The sequence below is a fragment of the Cotesia typhae genome, unplaced genomic scaffold (genome assembly GCF_013202065.1).
Source record: "Cotesia typhae breed Kobodo isofemale line unplaced genomic scaffold, CoteBio_Ctyphae scaffold_91, whole genome shotgun sequence".
NCBI classification, from domain to species: Eukaryota; Metazoa; Arthropoda; class Insecta; order Hymenoptera; family Braconidae; genus Cotesia; species Cotesia typhae.
In genome coordinates, this window is record NW_027423781.1 from 4,243,605 (window position 1) to 4,262,255 (window position 18,651).

An 18,651-nucleotide genomic window follows, 5' to 3' on the forward strand; every position below is an offset into this window, starting at 1 on the left:
CGGCTGATAAACTATGAGAAGTTGACTTGGCGACTAAGAAAAAAAAAATATTTCAACAGTCTGCTGTGCAGCTGATAAACTATTAAAAGTCTGCTGTACGGCTAAGAATTGTATATTACACCCCTTGAGAAGGAAAATAAGAAAAGCCTCAGATCACATGTAATTGTTGGACAAGGCGAAGCTGAGGTCAACAAACGTGATCTGAGGTTTTTTTTTTTACTTTCCAAGGATTGTATATTAATTTTTTTGTCCGACGAAGACGGAAAGCGGTAACTTCGTTTAGTACAGCGGGACGAAAGTTGCCACTTTCCGCCCGGAGGGCAATAAAAAAAATTATTTAAAGTCTGCTGTACGGTGTTATATCTGAGATACTGTATGTAATACAGGACCTTCTAATCTCGCCGAAAAGTACGCTTGCGTATTTAGTGAACAACAACCTACTATATAGTCAAAAAGAATAGACTACTTTTTTAAAACGCGAGTAACTTTTTATGTAATTCTATTTAAAATTGCTAAACTCTAAAAAATTTTTGACAAGAAGTATAAACAATAAAAGATTAAGAAACGGAGTTTTTTTGGGGTCTCAAAATAAGCATCAACTTTAAACTTCTGTAAAATCGTAAATTCAAATTTTTTGTTCACGCTGAATTTTTTAGTGATTAGTTGAACCTTTTTAAACGCGATGATGAAAAAAAATTTTTGTTTTTTTCATAAATTATTGTCATAATTTATAAACAATGGTCACTCGTTATCTTTTGATCAAATAGAGATAGAAATTTGTTTCGAATTGGCATTTATAAAGGGTAAAATATTGGAATTACGTGCGAATTATGAAATTTGCCACCATCAAATTTTCTGATTTATTTCATTTTTAAAATTTGAGACGTGTTTATGGCCTCTGCTAAACCGAAGCGATTACAATGATATTCTATTGTCATTCCTTTTGTGAAAAGGCTTACGAATCATAAAAATTCGGGCGCTTTACCTGAGTGGGTTAGAACTCACAATTTTTTGTTTGATTTTCATAAATGTAGACAATCAAAAATACAAGTTTACTTTCTTGTTGAAACTTATTTTTCATTATAATCTGTAATTCTGCACTGAGTATATAAGTTTTAGATAAGTTTCTGTTCCGGATAAATTTATTTTCAACAAGCTCAACTCTTATAAAAATTTTGTTTAATTTATTTTAGATGTTAATACAAATTTTGTTTTTATACAAAAATTTTTTGCAGTCATGAGTCTAACTTAATAAATTAAAATTTATACACTCAGCAATTTTATACAATTTGTTATTGGCACTCTTGGATAAAAAATTCTTCTTTTCTTAATTTGTACGTATAATTATAACAAAAGTATTTGTTCTGACAACTATCGTTGAATTAATCACATTAACTATCATTCTCACTATTGGAGTCACTTTCATCGCTTTCATCAACTCTAATTATTATCGGTTCGATTTCGCGATCCATATTGATGGACGTTCTTCTTACTTTAGCCTCTTCTTTATTTCCATGTTCAATGCAATCAGACCATAATGTAGGTGATCCTTTCCATCCAATCGGGTTTTTTATTAAATTTTTTATATGAAAAATTTAACTTTTTACACCAAGTTTTAAGTGTTGTTAACTTGAAATCGAGTATGTGTTCATACTCTTCTTGTATTTTTTTAGGGACCATTTCTAAAGGATACATTTTTTCCGCGTAAAATTCATGAATAGTTTGTCGAATCATTTCATGGAGAAAAATATCGAACTGTATCGCTGGTCTACCAGATTTTGAAGCAATTTGCAAGCTTTCTTTTTTTTTAACCTTCCTTAAGATACGTTGAACAGTGCTCGAAGATATTTCTAAGCAATCCGCTGTTCCTTTAATTATATTTCTAAATTTAATCGGATTCTTTTGTTCTTTGGCGCGAGCAAAAAATTTTGCTGCTCTTAAAATCAAAATTTTTTCTTTTTCACTAAAATGCCCGAATTTATTTCTATTATTGTTAGGTAATTTATCATTTTCAAATTCAAACTCATCAGTATCCACTTCAGAATCTATTGAATCACTACAATCCATCAATTCTGCTATTTATTTTTGTACCTACTGTGTAAGAAAGAAGTACATAAAAATAATATTCCAGTTATATTTGAGTGACTACGCCTTTGGTAAAAGGATCAATTACAAAAGGGTCGAAAGTTGATAGGGGCCATAAACACTTGTCTCAAATTTTAAAAATTAAATAAATCAGAAAATTTGATGGTGGCAAATTTTATAATTCGCACGTAATTCCAATATTTTACCCTTTATAAATGCCAATTCGAAACAAATTTCTACCTCTATTTGATCAAAAGATAGCGAGCGACCATTGTTTATAAATTATGACAATAATTTATGAAAAAGACAAAAATTTTTTTTCATCATTGCGTTTAAGAAGGTACAACTAATCACCAAAAAATTCAGCGTGAACAAAAATTTAAATTTATGATTTTACAGAAGTCTAAAGTTGATGCTTATTTTGAGATCCCAAAAAAAAAAACCCCGTTTTTTAATCTGTTATTGTTTATATTTCTTGTCAAAAATTTTTTATAAATTAGCAATTTTGGATAGAGTTACATAAAACTTTGACTCATCGATCGATATGTGTTATATTTCAATGACATTTTTTTAAATATAAGTTACTCGCGTTTTAAAAAAGTAGTCTATTCTTTTTGACTGTATAGTAGACTACGGCTCACGTGTGACAGAAGAATACATATTATCGCGCATTTTCACCTTATCTAAAAGGAACCAATCGTTTAATTAGTATCATCTGTTATATATTTCTGTATATATATGTAAATCGACTATTTTTTTTTTTTTTTTTTTTTTTTTTTGAAAAATATACTGAAAATCTTGTTCAGAATACCGAAAAAATACGCCAGTTTAACTAACAGCTCTTAATTTTAATATTAAGAAGTCCCGCATCACGATTTTCCATTTCCCATTCAAATAATATGGGAAAATCTGATTTTTCATATTTGGAATTTTGTAGCTCTGCAACGAATTATTGAAATGGTAAACCATGACAAGTCCTTACAGAAAATTAAATACTTTACAAAAAAGGCCTCTCATAAATTTTTGATTAATGCACTCCTTCAAAAGTTCTTCAAGGTCAAAGTTGAAATTGATTGTAAATTGTAAAAAATTTTCAATTTTTCTAATTGCTAAATTCAGTATATTTTTCAAAAAAAAAAAAAATAGTCGATTTATACATATGTAGAAATATATATTAAATTCCGAACTGAAGTGTTTCACCATTTATAAACTGCAAGAGTTCATCTAACCATCAACTTCCAGTCCGGCAGGAGGAAGAAAGCCAAGCAGCGGATTAGAAACGAGTAAAGGACATTTCATCTTTGGAGTCAAAATTCGAAATAGTAAGTGGAGGCTATTATTATTATTATTTTCGAGATCAATTGTCGTGTTCGAAGGGCCCTCTCCGGGGTTTTCACCTTCGCGAACCCATAAATTAAAAACTTAACGTCCCAGCTGTTAGGGAAATTCACCTGTTGTCCGAACCTCCTTTAGCCCGACTACCGGAATTCGAAATTATATTTTTTCGGACATAAAAGCAGCTAAAATAAAAAAAATATCAAAAGTCTGCTGTGCGGCTGATGAACTATTAACAGCCTGCTGTGCGGCTAAGAAATAAATATAATAACAGTCTACATGTGTTATAATAATTCAAATTCGATCAAATTTTTTGTTTGATTCAACATATAAAAAAATTGACAGAAATTAACTTTGAGACATGGACAACCAATAATGATTGTTTGGAAGGATTAGACATAGTTAATAATCTACTATTTTTAACGATCTAGCCGAAAGAGCGCTTCAATAAACTAAAAAAGACATCAACATTTTCACTCATAAAAAAGAATAAAAACAATATTTAATGCAAATTATTTATGAAAACAAAAATACTTATCATAATGCGACTAAAAATTGCTTAACAAATAAATGTGAATAGAGACAGAAAAAAAATAAATAAGTGACAATATTACTAAGAATGGATTCAACAGACCGTATTGTTAACGTAACTGTAAATATTAATCATTTTAATAAAATTTTCGGAACATTCATAGGTGAAATAAATGATTATAACACATGAAACTTTATAGCAAAACTGAAAAACTACGATAATAACTATAAATACAACTTAAACTAGAAATAACTTCTAAAGGAATGATTTTATCGAAAAATTATAAGAGGATTTTTTGTTAGAGCATTTAATTTCTCATCAGAATATGCATCGATCATAGTCGTAGTGACAATTTTTTTGATGAAAAAAAATTAATTGCAAAAAGTTTCGAATTCCCATGTTATTTAAATGGTGAATGTAACTCGATTTCGGCACGGTTCAATTTGGTAACTAAGAGCTTCTTTGTGTAAGATATTTTTTTTTAGGTCAAGAACTAAAATAGAGGGGGTGATAGCGAAAAAAAAGAAAAGAGCGTGTGTACAGAGTACACATGTTAGAAGTGAAACTTCTTTGGGAAACTCAATTTATAATTCATTAATTAATAGTTAATAGATATCAAAGACAGGTACATAAAGGATTTATGCATATATAGTATTGAAAGGATTAAATGAGAAAAATTTACACTATTTATGGCACATATTCTTTCAATTTATTTCTTCAATATGTACAACATCATCTGATGATATTTGTAATGATATGGTTGTCACTAAAGCCTCATATGGTAACTAAAATATGAAACATAAGTTTTTGTTTCAATATTTTCTAAATATCGTGTAAAAATGGCATCTATTGTGGTTCTGTATTTAGTTCTCGACATGTTAGGATTATTATTTAATTGCGGACTAAATTTTTCATATAAAAAGTTGATTAATGGTGTCGAATATTAAAATATCTGAATAAAAACGTTAATAAAACAGTATAAACAAACACGAGGTTATAAAATACATAATAATAATAACATTTAAGAGCAGTGTACCTACAATCTAAAATACAACGCATGTGCACATGAAATTAACATTTCTATAGTGTAAAAGTATAGAATTCCTTTATATCTTTATCTTTTTCTCTCCGACTACGTACATATATGCGTCTTTTAATGTGACGCTCATATTATGATTATTGTGACGCTCATATTATTATTATTGTGACGCGACCTTGAAATTTTACCCTCAACGCGCGCAAAGAAGTTTCACTTAAAAAAATTAACTTGGGAAGTAACGGACACCCTACTGTATATATAGTCTAGTCAACAAGAGCAAAAGGTACGACCAGGTTAAAGCCTCCACCTAAAATTAAGTTCGAGGTGTCATTTTGTGCGGATTTTTATGTAGATATGTTATACGATTGGTGCCATATCGCGGAAACAATTAGTTTGAAAGTTATAAACAAATTAGTAAAAAAACAAAGAGGAGTTGGTTTTTTGCAAATATCTCGAAAAGTTTTTGAGATATCGAGAATTTGAAAAGAGATTCAAAAAGGGCATTAAATTTTCTTAACAAAAGTCCTGCCTCCCCAGACTGTAGCACCGTTATTAATAATTTTAATTGTGCGATGAAAATACCGAAAAAATGCGTGACTCTGCGATTTTGAGTTGACTGAAACACACGCTTCAGTCAACCCAGGCGTTTAAACAAAAAAAACTATTTTCACTAATTAAATATGAAAATTGAGGAATGAAAAAAAATCAGGCACATGTTGGATAGTTGAATAAACAATAATCTGCATTCAAAAAAGTTTTATCCCAATTTTCTTCTTAATTATGTTTTTGTTATTAATTGTTATTAATAATTAAAAACAATTTTCAAAATGAAAGTAAACAATAAAACCTCGATAATTCTTAAACCGGAAGTCACAAATTTTTTTCTTTTTTTGGACTTGCTCATTGAAGGCTTTGGAAAAATATCCTCGTTGGAAAAATTGAGAATTTTTCATTTTTTTACGAACAATTAAAAATGTTGAAAAGTAAAAAAACAAATAAAACTTTAATGTTGAGGTTTTGTTACAATGCTTTAGCTCAATTATTTATTCACTCTTCTTATAATTATTCATAAAAGTACATACATCCAGTGCAGCCAGATCGTGCGATTTTTTTACCCCCTCTTTAGCGTCGCGCGCGCCAGGCACACAAGTAAGTGTTGCCTGTCTGTGAGTCGGAAAACCGAGCGGAGCCGAGGGAGTCCGAGAAAGGTGAACGAATCGAGGGGAATAAGCCTCCTGCCACACGAAACAGAGGAATAACTCACACAACAGTAGCTCCCTGTTGGTGTGAAATTCTCAGAATCCGATTTCAGCCGAACATACAGCGGGAAAAATTATACTTTAATTTTTATTAAAATAAATAAATAATGCTTTTTTGTTAAAAATATGTAGGTTTAATTTTTTTTCTATATAAAAAATAAATTTTTTTTATCAATAAAAATTAAAATACAGAATTTTTTTTCATAAAAAAATCATTGTTACTTTTTTACGCTGTTATTAATAATAATTTATTATTAAGTAATAATAATAATAATAATAATAATAATAATAATAATAATAACTGTTATTATTTTTATAAATAATAATAACAATGGTTATTTATAATAATTATTACTAATAATTTTGGTTACTGGGAATTCCCAAACGCAGTTTTTATCTTAGTTTTCACTTTTCATCGGCAAGACCTGCGGTGGCTGCGTGGCGTAAGTGTAAGCTTACGTCAACAGAACTTTTGAGATCGAGTCCTCGCCCAACCAAATTTTTTTTTTTTTAATATTTTTTTTTATGTTGCTACAAACAATAATAATAATAATAATAATAATAATAATAATAATAATAATAATAATAATGATAATAACAATAGTTATTTATAATAATTATTGCTAATAATTTTGGTTACTGGGAATTCTCAAACGCAGTTTTGATAATAACCAAAATTATTAGTAATAATTATTATAAATAACCATTGTTATTATTATTTATAAAAATAATAACAGTTTATTATTATTATTATTATTATTATTATTATTATTATTATTACTTAATAATAAATTATTATTAATAACAGCGTAAAAAGTAACAATGATTTTTTATGAAAAAAATTCTGTATTTTAATTTTTATTGATAAAAAAAATTTATTTTTTATATAGAAAAAAAATTAAACCTACATATTTTTAACAAAAAAGCATTATTTATTTATTTTAATAAAAATTAAAGTATAATTTTTCCCGCTGTATGTTCGGCTGAAATCGGATTCTGAGAATTTCACACCAACAGGGAGCTACTGTTGTGTGAGTTATTCCTCTGTTTCGTGTGGCAGGAGGCTTATTCCCCTCGATTCGTTCACCTTTCTCGGACTCCCTCGGCTCCGCTCGGTTTTCCGACTCACAGACAGGCATCACTTACTTGTGTGCCTGGCGCGCGCGACGCTAAAGAGGGGGTCACGGAGGCTAGATATAAGGAGGACGATCGTAATGTATTACAAGCGTCCGAAAATTGGAGGACAGATCTTTCACCACTAGAATGCGCAAGTGTCTCTAATGTCAGGTTTTTAAATAAATGACGCGGAATGCAATGTACAATCACATTTATCAAAAGAAAACATTAAAATTTCATTTTTAGTTGCGAATTGGGATAATAATAATAGTAATAGTAATAATAATAATAATAATAATAATAATAATAATAATAATAATAATAATAATAATAATAATAATAATAAAGTATTCAAATAGTTTAGGTAATTTTATTCTTAATTAATAAGCGTATATATGTTGAAAGTAGAATATTACTGAAGAGTTTAATAAGTTAAGCTAGTTTAGAAATTTTACGATGTTTCTTGGCCATCATCTTTCGTTCGTTAAGAGTTCGGTTGATAAGATTAGCTAAAAATTACCTCTCATAATTACAAAATTATTCAATATTTTAGCCGTAAGCTCCTTTTTGTGTTCATCACATCCTAGGATGGGGAGGCATTTAGCTTTTGCTATTTTCTCTAGCACTTGGTGCATAGTATTTATTTTAACAGTTTTAGTACCAACTACGGTTAAAACTATTTGTTCCAATTTTTAATTAGTCTGAATAAATTTTCACTGGGAAAAATTAATCCACCATTGCTCATTAATTATATGACCCGATCACGTTCAGAGGAATTCGCAGAGCGTAATGTTTCAATACATTCACAGCAAGAAGTCATTCGCTGAAATTTTCTCGCAACATATCCAGCAATATAAGCAACTATACCATCACTGGTGGAAACAACATCATAATCATGATGGTAATGCTGGTCATCACGAAAACTATTACTTCCTTCCCAATCATTTTCACTTTGTAAAAAGTTTTCATTTGAATCAATATTAATTTTATTTTGATTATGATGATTAATGTTGTTTTCAGTAGAAGAATCGTCAACCTCAGTTAAATTTTCGAACGGATAATGATTATCGTGATACAAATCATCATCGTCCTCTATATCATCCTCACTATCTTCGTCTAATAAACTTTCGAATGGTTTTCTAATAAATGACGGTATAGTATCATCATTATCGTCATCACTATCTTCGTCTAACAAGCTTTCAAAGGGTTTTTAGCCACAGAGGTATTTGGATGAGAAAATGTATTATTATTATCATCACTAGACGAATAATTATTACTAGAAATACCATTTTCAACAATAGCGTCAATTTCATTCAGCCAATTTTTTTAATGCATTAGCTGTAGCCAGAGAATCTTTGGACTGCATTAAAGATTGTAGTAATTCACCAGCTGTGACATTGGACCCTTTCGGCGGCGTGACTAATGAATATGAACACAATAATCGAAAAACTTGCCCGAAAAGGATTGTATCCGGATGATCGTTGCAACGACAAACACTCCGCATTATACCGAAGAACTTCTATAAATTAAATAAGATTCAAATATTAAAAAAAAAAAAAAGAATATTTACTATAACAATTTTTAATTATTCATTTGATAAAAATCCAACGATTAATACATACTTCTAATTGATCTTGATTAAGCCGCGATGTCATCAAGTACTCAAAATTACATTCTTTTTGCAAAAATTCACTTAGCTCTAAAGTAGCCTGTAACGTAATTTTTAATCCAGTAAGAGTACTAGGAGTAATTGCGAAAAAAATTTATCATCAACTTCATTTTCATTTTTTGATTTTTGTTTTTGCCTTTCTTCTTCTTTTTATAAAGTTCTCTTTCTTCATTAGCTTTGGCTTCCCAAATCTTCAGATAATCAATAAAATCACTTATTACCTAGCAAAAATAAATAGCATTACTTATTTATCCTCTATCTTATGGTAGTAGAAATTACTCTAGAAAAATGCATGTTTCAGAAAATAGGATACATAGTCCAAGAGAATATCAGCTATGATAAAGATTAGGAACTTCCGCAACTAATAAACTCAAATTCATTGAATTTGACTATCATTTGAAGTTTCGTTTAATAAGTTTCATATTGAAAATGTAAGTAAACTTGCGAGACTGGATTATGTGCAAACATTAGTAGGAATAATGTCATGATAAGATTGGAGTGTCTTAAATTATTTTTATAGTTATATACTTACATATATATACTTTATAAATATTTTCCAATATTGGTTATAATATGTGATCATGTACACATGGTATAATGATGGTTTTATGTTGACAATGGTTCTCCGTTTAGAACTATAATTTTCGCTTTATTATTGCGAAAAAATTGTATGAAGCTATCAAAAGACCTAATGTATATATTAAAATTACCTTTTTTCGGGGACAATTATCATTTAAACGTAAAGCATTCAAAGGAGTACGTGAACTCATGGCTTCAATTAAATCATTTACTCTTTTAATAAAAACCACTGTTGGATCGCAATCACTGAGCTCAGGAGTAGCGTTCTTATAAGTCGCCATTGCAACTTGTATATTTTTCGAAAAAAGCTAAAAACAAAAAGTTTTAATTTTTCTCATTAAAATTAGATAAGCAGTTGTTATGATTGAAAATTTATAAAAATTAATTTTTATCAAAATAAGAATAAATACATCTTATTATTTATTTTAACTGAATCAGCTATTTATAATATGAATTGTTAGAAATTAAAGATAAATATTAGGCCAGTTACCTCGATGTTAATGATAATCTTAAATTCATTTTAACTTACTCTCGCAGCTTTATAATTATAATTACCTGATAAGCCAACGGGACATTCATCTTTTGATATCCTTCTGGATTTAAATGCTGGGGAGTTAGTTGATAAGCTATTTTAGATTGGCTTTCAGATAAATTTCATGCAATAATAAAGCTTCCTAATGACTTTTTCTTACAAAACCATCTGGAGTCTAAAAATAAATAACATTTTCATAAATAATTAAATACAATCATTGAAAAATTTGATAGTTGTAAAATTAAATAGGTCACTTATGAATATATTCATTCCAATGCTAACTAAATTGAAAATTCAATCGTGAATAACAGTACACTGGTGTTAAAAATCATATTATAAGAGAAGCTTACCCAAAAAAACAATCGTTTCATAATTTTGTTCCTGAAACATTTTATTAAGTGTGGAAAATCCGAAATAAACCAAAGTCTGCGGTCAAAATTGCATGGATGATCACAGCTACATTGTCCATCTTTGACACCGAAAAGTGTCCATGCTCCTCTGTTCCATTGAGCTGCATCAGAAGTAACGACATCAACATAAAACCCAGCATTCTCCAGTAATACGATGCATTCAATGAGTAATTTGTGAAGAATGGCACTCGTGACAGAATTTCTGCTCAGGAAGCTACCAACTACTTGCACCCAGTTACCCTGAAAAGGTTGGTACATGAAGACTAAGGCATGATCAGCCCGACTGTTGATTAAATTTTCCGGAGTATGTGCCCCCAAGTCTACAAAACCATCAAGCTGCATAGTTCTCCGATTTAGCTTCACGGCTTCACTTAAAGCTACTTCATCTATTAAAAGGGTACCTAGGAGAAAAAATAAAAAATTGTTAGAATGAAATAAATGTGAATCAGATGTAGTCTAACAATAATAGCCAGCTACTGTTAAAAGTTAATGAAGCTTTTAAAGAGTTATTTAAAAATATCAAATACGAATTACTTTTTCAGCTAAAAACTTATGCGCTCGGATTTGTTAATATAATCATACTCGATAGCTAAGTAGAGTTGTTAGATATAGTTAAAATGGTTGCGTTTTTAAGATTTGCATTTTTAAGATTTGCAGTTAGTAGTAAAGTGTGACAGGAATGGTGCATGGATACCCCGTTTTTCATGTGGTTCCATACGTGAACTTTTAATACGAAGAGTGTCGAATATGGCTTTAGGGAAACCAAAAGCGCTATCCAACTTCTGGATATATTTGTTAAGGGTGTCTTTGCAGGGAAGAGGGAGGATTTGACGTTCTCTGAGTCGTTCATATACCGCAGCATTTTTTATACCAAGTAGCAAACATTCATAAACCCACTCAACCGTATATCTTCGTTGTTTGGCATTTTTAGCTTTTACTGCATTAAAACAAGCACGAATTGCTAGTTGTTGCACGGGAGGCAAAATAGAAATTTCCGCTCTTAGAGCTTCATCTTTAATTGCCATACAATTAAGTCGTTGCGTTTCTATAATTTTGATGAGTGATTCATTCTGTAAAGGGTTAAATAGTTAAATAGGCATTTACAGGTGATTTAATTTAAGTTCTCAGATTGTAGTTGATTAAATTTGTATTCACAAACTAAACCGTATTGACGAAATGATAATGTAATGTAACGAGCATTGTATCAAACTTTTAAGTTTATTGAAAAAAATAAAAGAATATTGATCTTAAACACTCACAACCTGTAAATAATCAAGTATACATGAAGAAACGATAAATAAGTAAATACCTACTTTACGTTTGAGGCGCTGAATTTGTTTAGTTTTCAGGCTCTCCTGGTACTTCAAGTCAGTGTACGAACTTTTAATGTCGGGTTTGACTTTGTACGATCGATTTTGCAATTTCCGTCTCAATTGCCGACAAGCAAAGCATCGAAAAAGATTCATTTGTTTCTTATATTGTTCGTCAGGCAATGACACACCAGAACACGCCGATGAACATCTATTATTAATGAGAAATGATACTAGTAAAGTTCATTTAACAAGTAATAAAAAACCTTAGAATTATCATTTTTAGGCAATTGTAGAGTATACTAATGTGCTCCGTACTTAAGATACACAATAATTATTAAGTTTGGTAATCGATTTTTTAAACATGGAAAATCGATAGCAAATTTTTTAAATTTATTAATAACAAAAAATTAATGTCCGTAGCCAAAAAATGGAAAAGTAATCCAGTCCCTTCACATAACTCACAGTTTTCCAATTCCTTCAAAAACTCCCAAAAATCAGATATTTGGGAAAAATTGGTATTGAATTCTACCGACTCTTGCGTTTTCAAGTTAAGTAACTAATCAAAAGTATAATGTTAACATTACCACAAAAAAAAACTGACGTTCGAACATTAGATTCTTATGAATTTTCAAAATTCTTGAAAGCTATTCTATCAAAATCTTCAAAAATACGCGAAAAAATCGAGAAAATAACTTTGAGAACTGATATATTTCTGTGTAATGTTCGCTTCGAAGAAATTTGAACATTCGTTAGCAACCAACGTTCGGAACTTTATGTTTATACTGTGAAAAATAAATTACAAGATCTAAAAATTCTTACTGATATATTGAAGTCTTCACTTATTTTTATACGAAATTTTAAATTCATGGATACTTTATCTAAATGACATAAAACTATATTTTTTGGATTAACTAAATCTGTTGTCCAACTCCAATTTTGTGGCAAAGCATTGAATTTCAACACGTTGATAATTGTTAATAAAGAACATTTCTCAAGACGTAATTCAGGAGTAGATAACTCACGTGGCTTGAAATGATTAAATAAACAAAAATTAATGATTATTTTTTTGTAATAATAGTTCTAAATTTATAGGAGACGATATAAGAGACATGTCTAAAGACTTAACTTTTTTAACATATTCATAATTCAGATTGTTTGACTTATTGAAATATCTTATAACATGATTCTTTAATTATTTCATTTACTTTTGTTTTAAAGAATTGAATAGAGAAAAGAACGTGAATATGAAAAAAATAATTAATAATTTCTTTTCGAAAGACTATTTGTTTTATAACAATATTTTTCAAATTTAACTCTCATACACTGCTATAATAAATTCGAGTAAACTTGATAATTTTTATAGTGAATGTTTCTTATTATTTATAATAGTATATTACACACCTACGGAAGAAAAGTAAGAAATGTCTCAGATCACATGTAATTGTCGGCCGAGGCGAAGCCGAGGTTGACAAATATGTGATCTGAGGCTTTTTTATTTACTTCCCGTAGAGTGTATACTATTTTTGCTCCACGAAGGCAGGGAGCTTCACTTTCTCAATATCTCAAGTACTTAAATAAATATTCTAACAAACAAGAGTAATTAGGCCTCCTAATTGTTTGTGCTTTTATCTTAAGTTGCAGAGTAATAATTCGAAATTTTAATTTTTCTTACCTGCATTTCGTTCTCACAATTATCATTTTCTTCAAAATTTTCAAATACGTCAATGCGTTTTGGTGACTCACAATTAATTATGTTTATGAGATCATTACTAATTATTGGTTCTTGGTTTTGTGGTGAGTTAGTTTTATGGTCATTTGTAATTAATAAATGGCATTGCATATACTGAGCTTCGTTATTTTCATTGTTGCAAGCTTTGTTTACACGGTTCGGATTCAACGTCGGAATAGCATCAGGCTTTAGCGAGTATCTTTTTCGAGGTAATTCTTCATAAATTCCAGTAGTCAATAATATTTTATCAGTTTTAATAATATCTTGATCATTAAAATGTAATTCACAGACATAATCTTTTTTTGGGGTGAGATCTTGCTTTAATCCACAGTACCACAATTTTAACAAGTCTGGACACTTGAATAAACAAACAAAAAATTGACATGAAGTTATATTTGGAAATAATTTTGATAAGTTACTTTGAGTAAAACGTTAGCTCCAAAAAAATGGTAACGATGCAATTTTTTTAAAACTAATTCTAAGAAGAAAAAAATTACGTTATACCTTTTACAATTTCTTTTTTAATTTGATCAAAAATGATACTAAAATCTACTGATATAAAAATTTTTGGGACTCTTGTAACATAAATTATTTAAAAAAATATTTTGAAAAAGAGCACTTATAATTTCCTTTAATTTCTATAGGTAAAATTTTTTTATAATCATTTAATTAATATAAATTTAATTAGTATAAAAATTATTTCTTACAAAAATACTAAGTTAGGTTATATTACCTGTGGCACAATAAATAAAGACGTGTTTCGACTATTTAATTTTAATTTTTTATTACGATCTTTTATCCGGCCACTCAAACACCCATCAACTATACATTTATTTACCATTTTAAACTATTATCACTTTGATTATTAATTAAAAAACTAATTAACTAACTGAATGTCAATTTGGTGTTATTAATAAACAATAACAAACGGACGCCATGATCCGGACATTAGCGAACGTAGTGACGCCCTAGCGGCTTCTTTTTGAAAATGATCTATCCTCAGTTTTCCGGACGCACTAACTGTACATTTACCTATGTCGATCGTCCTCCTTATATCTAGCCTCCGTGGAGGGGGTAAAAAAATCGCACGATCTGGCTGCACTGCATACATCATTCCTCTTATTATTCAGTAAATAATTGAGCTGAAGCGCATTGAAACAAAAGTGAAATTGTTTATTGCTTAATAGAGAACAAAATAGACTCTAAATATTTTAATCGTATCTTTAATAGTTTAAAAGATATTCCAACTTAAGTGAATTAAAAAAAATTTGCTCAAAGTTTTTCTTATAAACATTCGCTAAAAGTTGAATAAATAATTGATCAAGAGCTCAAAATAACTGCTTTATTTATTTTTATTTATTTATTTAATTTAATGCCAAATGAATAGCTGCATGATAAATATATACATAATAATTACAACGAAGTACACGTGTTTTTATGAGATGTTAGTACAATACGTATTCAAAAATATCATTTCTGTAGAACAGTAGTCTGTTGAGTAGATATTAAGACTTCATCTAATTTAATTAAACCAGTAGACCGGGCTCGGAAAATCAAGGTGTTATTTTATGATGAACAATAAAGACCTTAAGTGTCATGATCATATCTTCGATAGTTTATAAGTAATAGTAATTATTATAATAAGAAACACGAAAAAAACTGCAAGTTCGAAACATGATAATTTTTTAATTTATATAAAAAATATAACAAAAGTTTTTTGTGTAGGAAGTTATGGATCGGATTAATAATAAATAAAGAGAAAAGACAAGATTATTATCCACATAGAGTGATTCGAATAGAATCTTTATTTTAAAATGGAATCGTATCTAGAAAAATGTCGTTACTTGACAGAGTTTAGTCGCAGACTGACTATAATGTTAAAACTATTTTATTGTGAGGTCTAACCCTCTGTATTGTCCTTAGTAAAACACGTGTTTTTCTTCTTAACTAAGACCGTAATATTTGGTGGTACTGTACAGTGTAAAATAAGGAGTCCTTTGTACAACTCAAGTATCTAAAATCATAAAATCAAGCCTATACAGGCTTTCTTATTCTAGCTGCACAAATGTGCTTTAAATATGTTTTTCACATTTAAAAACTAATAAAAGAAAATACGTTATTTTTCTAAAATAAATATTTCTAAGAACAAAATATCTAAAATATAAAACTAAAAGTTTGTAACTGGGATTTATTTTTACTCAGAGAATCCAACATTTTGCTTAAAAAACGAACCATGACCGTTTTTGTATATTTTTATAGTATTTAAAAAAAATATAGGGCGAAATTTCATTTGGTTATAATAAATTGTTAATTAAAAAAACCAATAAAAAATTGAAATAAAAAAGTTATTTCGTCATATTTAGAAAGACCAATGAAAATTAGGATTTAAAAAAAAAAAAAAAGATTCCTTAATATTAATATTGACTTGCAAAAAAAAATTGTTAACTAACGAATGCGATTTCAAGCAATAAAAACATTTTTTAAAGGAATGATTTTCATCGTAAAAATCATTATTTTGATTTTTAATATTTTCAAAAAAAAATTTCAACTATCTTATAAATAACGCATTTGCTTATAACAATTTTTTATACAATTATGGTAAAAAAATATTAAAATTTATTTTCGTATGTCTTTTTATAATAAAGAACTGAATCACTCGGGATCTTAAAAAAATTGTTTTTTTCTGTTTTATTTATGATTTTTATTTTTCAGCATTTTTTATTTTTATTTTTTTTTTTTTTTTCAAAAAAATGAAAAATTTTTAATTTTTCCAACCAGGATCTTCTCTAAAGCCTTCAACGAATAAGTCCAAAAAAAGAAAAAAAATTTGTGACTTCCGGTTTGAGAATTATCGAGGTTTCATTGTTGACTATCATTTTGAAAAATTTTTGAAGTGAAACTTCTTTGCGCGCGTTGAGGGTAAAATTTCAAGGTCGCGTCACAATAATAATAATATGAGCGTCACAATAATAATAATATGAGCGTCACAATAATCATAATATGAGCGTCACATTAAAAGACGCATATATGTACGTAGTCGGAGAGAAAAAGATAAAGATATAAAGGAATTCTATACTTTTACACTATAGAAATGTTAATTTCATGTGCACATGCGTTGTATTTTAGATTGTAGGTACACTGCTCTTAAATGTTATTATTATTATGTATTTTATAACCTCGTGTTTGTTTATACTGTTTTATTAACGTTTTTATTCAGATATTTTAATATTCGACACCATTAATTAACTTTTTATATGAAAAATTTAGTCTGCAATTAAATAATAATTCTAACATGTCGACAACTAAATACGGAACCACAATAGATGCCATTTTTACACGATATTTAGAAAATATTGAAACAAGAACTTGTGTTTCATATTTTAGTTACCATGTAAGGCTTTAGTGATAACCATATTATTACAAATATCATCAGATGATGTTGTACATATTGAAGAAATAAATTGAAAGAATATGTGCCATAAATAGTGTAAATTTTTCTCATTTAATCCTTTCAATACTATATATGCATAAATCCTTTATGTACCTGTCTTTGATATCTATTAACTATTAATTAATGAATTATAAATTGAGTTTCCCAAAGAAGTTTCACTTCTAACATGTGTACTCTGTACACACGCTCTTTTTTTTAATTAACAAAAGCATAATTGACAAGAAAATTGGGATAAAACTTTTTTGAATGCAGATTATTGTTTACTCAACTATCCAACATGTGTCTGATTTTTTTCGTTTCTCAATTTTCATATTTAATTAGTTAAAATATTTTTTTTTGTTTAAGCGCCCGAGTAGACTGAAGCGTGCGCGCGCAGAGTCACGCATTTTTTCGGTATTTTCATCGCACAATTAAAATTATTAATAACGGTGCTACAGTCTGGGGAGGCAGGACTTTTGTTAAGAAAATTGAATGCCCTTTTTGGATCTCTTTTCAAATTCTCGATATCTCAAAAACTTTTCGAGATATTTGCAAAAAACCAACCCCTCTTTGTTTTTTGACTAATTTGTTTATAACTTTTAAACTAATTGTTTCCGCGATATGGCACCAACCGTAAAACATATCTAAATAAAAACTCGTACAAAATCACACCTCGAACGTAATTTTTTCTGGAGGCCTTAACCTGGTCGTACTTTTTGATCTTGTTGACTAAACTAATAGTTGTACTTATGTAGTTAGATATAGGTTTATATATAACTATATATAATCAGGTAAAATCATTTTTTCCCGGGAAGCCATTTCTCAATGCCGTTTTGAATTATTTAGTTGTATGTTATTGATTTGGCTGTCTGTTTGAATGAATTTCATACCTGAGTAAGACATAGTCTTTCTTAAAAACAAACTTTGAAGGCATCCGAATCAGTCATCGCGCTGCATGCCGACTGCTAGGTAATAATGCTGTTCACAGAGGTCGTTTTACTTTTATGAACATATCAATAAGTTCTATCTATCCACGAGAAAATTTGAATGAAATGACTCGATAATGAATTTCACGCGAAATCAACATTTTTTCTAACTTATTCTTAGCTTTGTCTGACTTAATCCATGTACATTCAGTTTTTGCGAAAATTTTATGAAATAACAATTCATTAATTATATTATAAGTATTTTATATGTTTACTTACAAATTTGTATACATTAAAAGAATATTCGTTTATCCTGAAAAAATTTGGGGTAATTAATGACGCACACCTAGGACGATTGAAATTTTTTTCAAGTTTTTAAAAATTATAACGTGTTCTTAGTATTTTTTTATATTTCACATTTTTTTAAAAAGAATGAAAGTCATTAAAATGAGTATTATTTTTTTTTGTCAAGGGCAAATGTTATTGAGATAATTTTATGACCGTGGACTTGGCGCAATTTTTTAGAGTGACACTGTTTTTTGATCGAATTATATGTGCGACACTCTGCAATGTCAGTATGTCAGTATCTTCACAGAGTTCGTATAAATCCTGATAGCAAGAGTTTCTTACCAACAAGTTAGTGTCACTAAGTTGCCATCAACTTACCGACAACTTCTGACTTTATAACTGTTAACTG

The 18,651-nt window shown here is 28.9% G+C and overlaps 1 protein-coding gene and 1 long non-coding RNA gene across 2 annotated transcripts; both read right to left on the reverse strand.

Moving 5' to 3' along the window:
- Window positions 1-4,638: 4,638 nt before the first annotated feature.
- Window positions 4,639-18,635, reverse strand: LOC141537434 (uncharacterized). The gene is made up of 2 exons (XR_012480923.1): window positions 18,234-18,635; window positions 4,639-4,737 (listed from the first exon to the last, which is right to left on the reverse strand). It is a non-coding gene; the product is annotated as an uncharacterized LOC141537434 (long non-coding RNA).
- On the reverse strand, window positions 9,107-10,255 carry LOC141537650 (uncharacterized). The gene is made up of 3 exons (XM_074258772.1): window positions 10,170-10,255; window positions 9,746-9,922; window positions 9,107-9,256 (listed from the first exon to the last, which is right to left on the reverse strand). Exons 1-3 carry the CDS (start codon window positions 10,191-10,193, stop codon window positions 9,107-9,109), a joined length of 351 nt encoding a protein of 116 aa, XP_074114873.1. The 5' UTR covers window positions 10,194-10,255.
- Window positions 18,636-18,651: the final 16 nt, after the last annotated feature.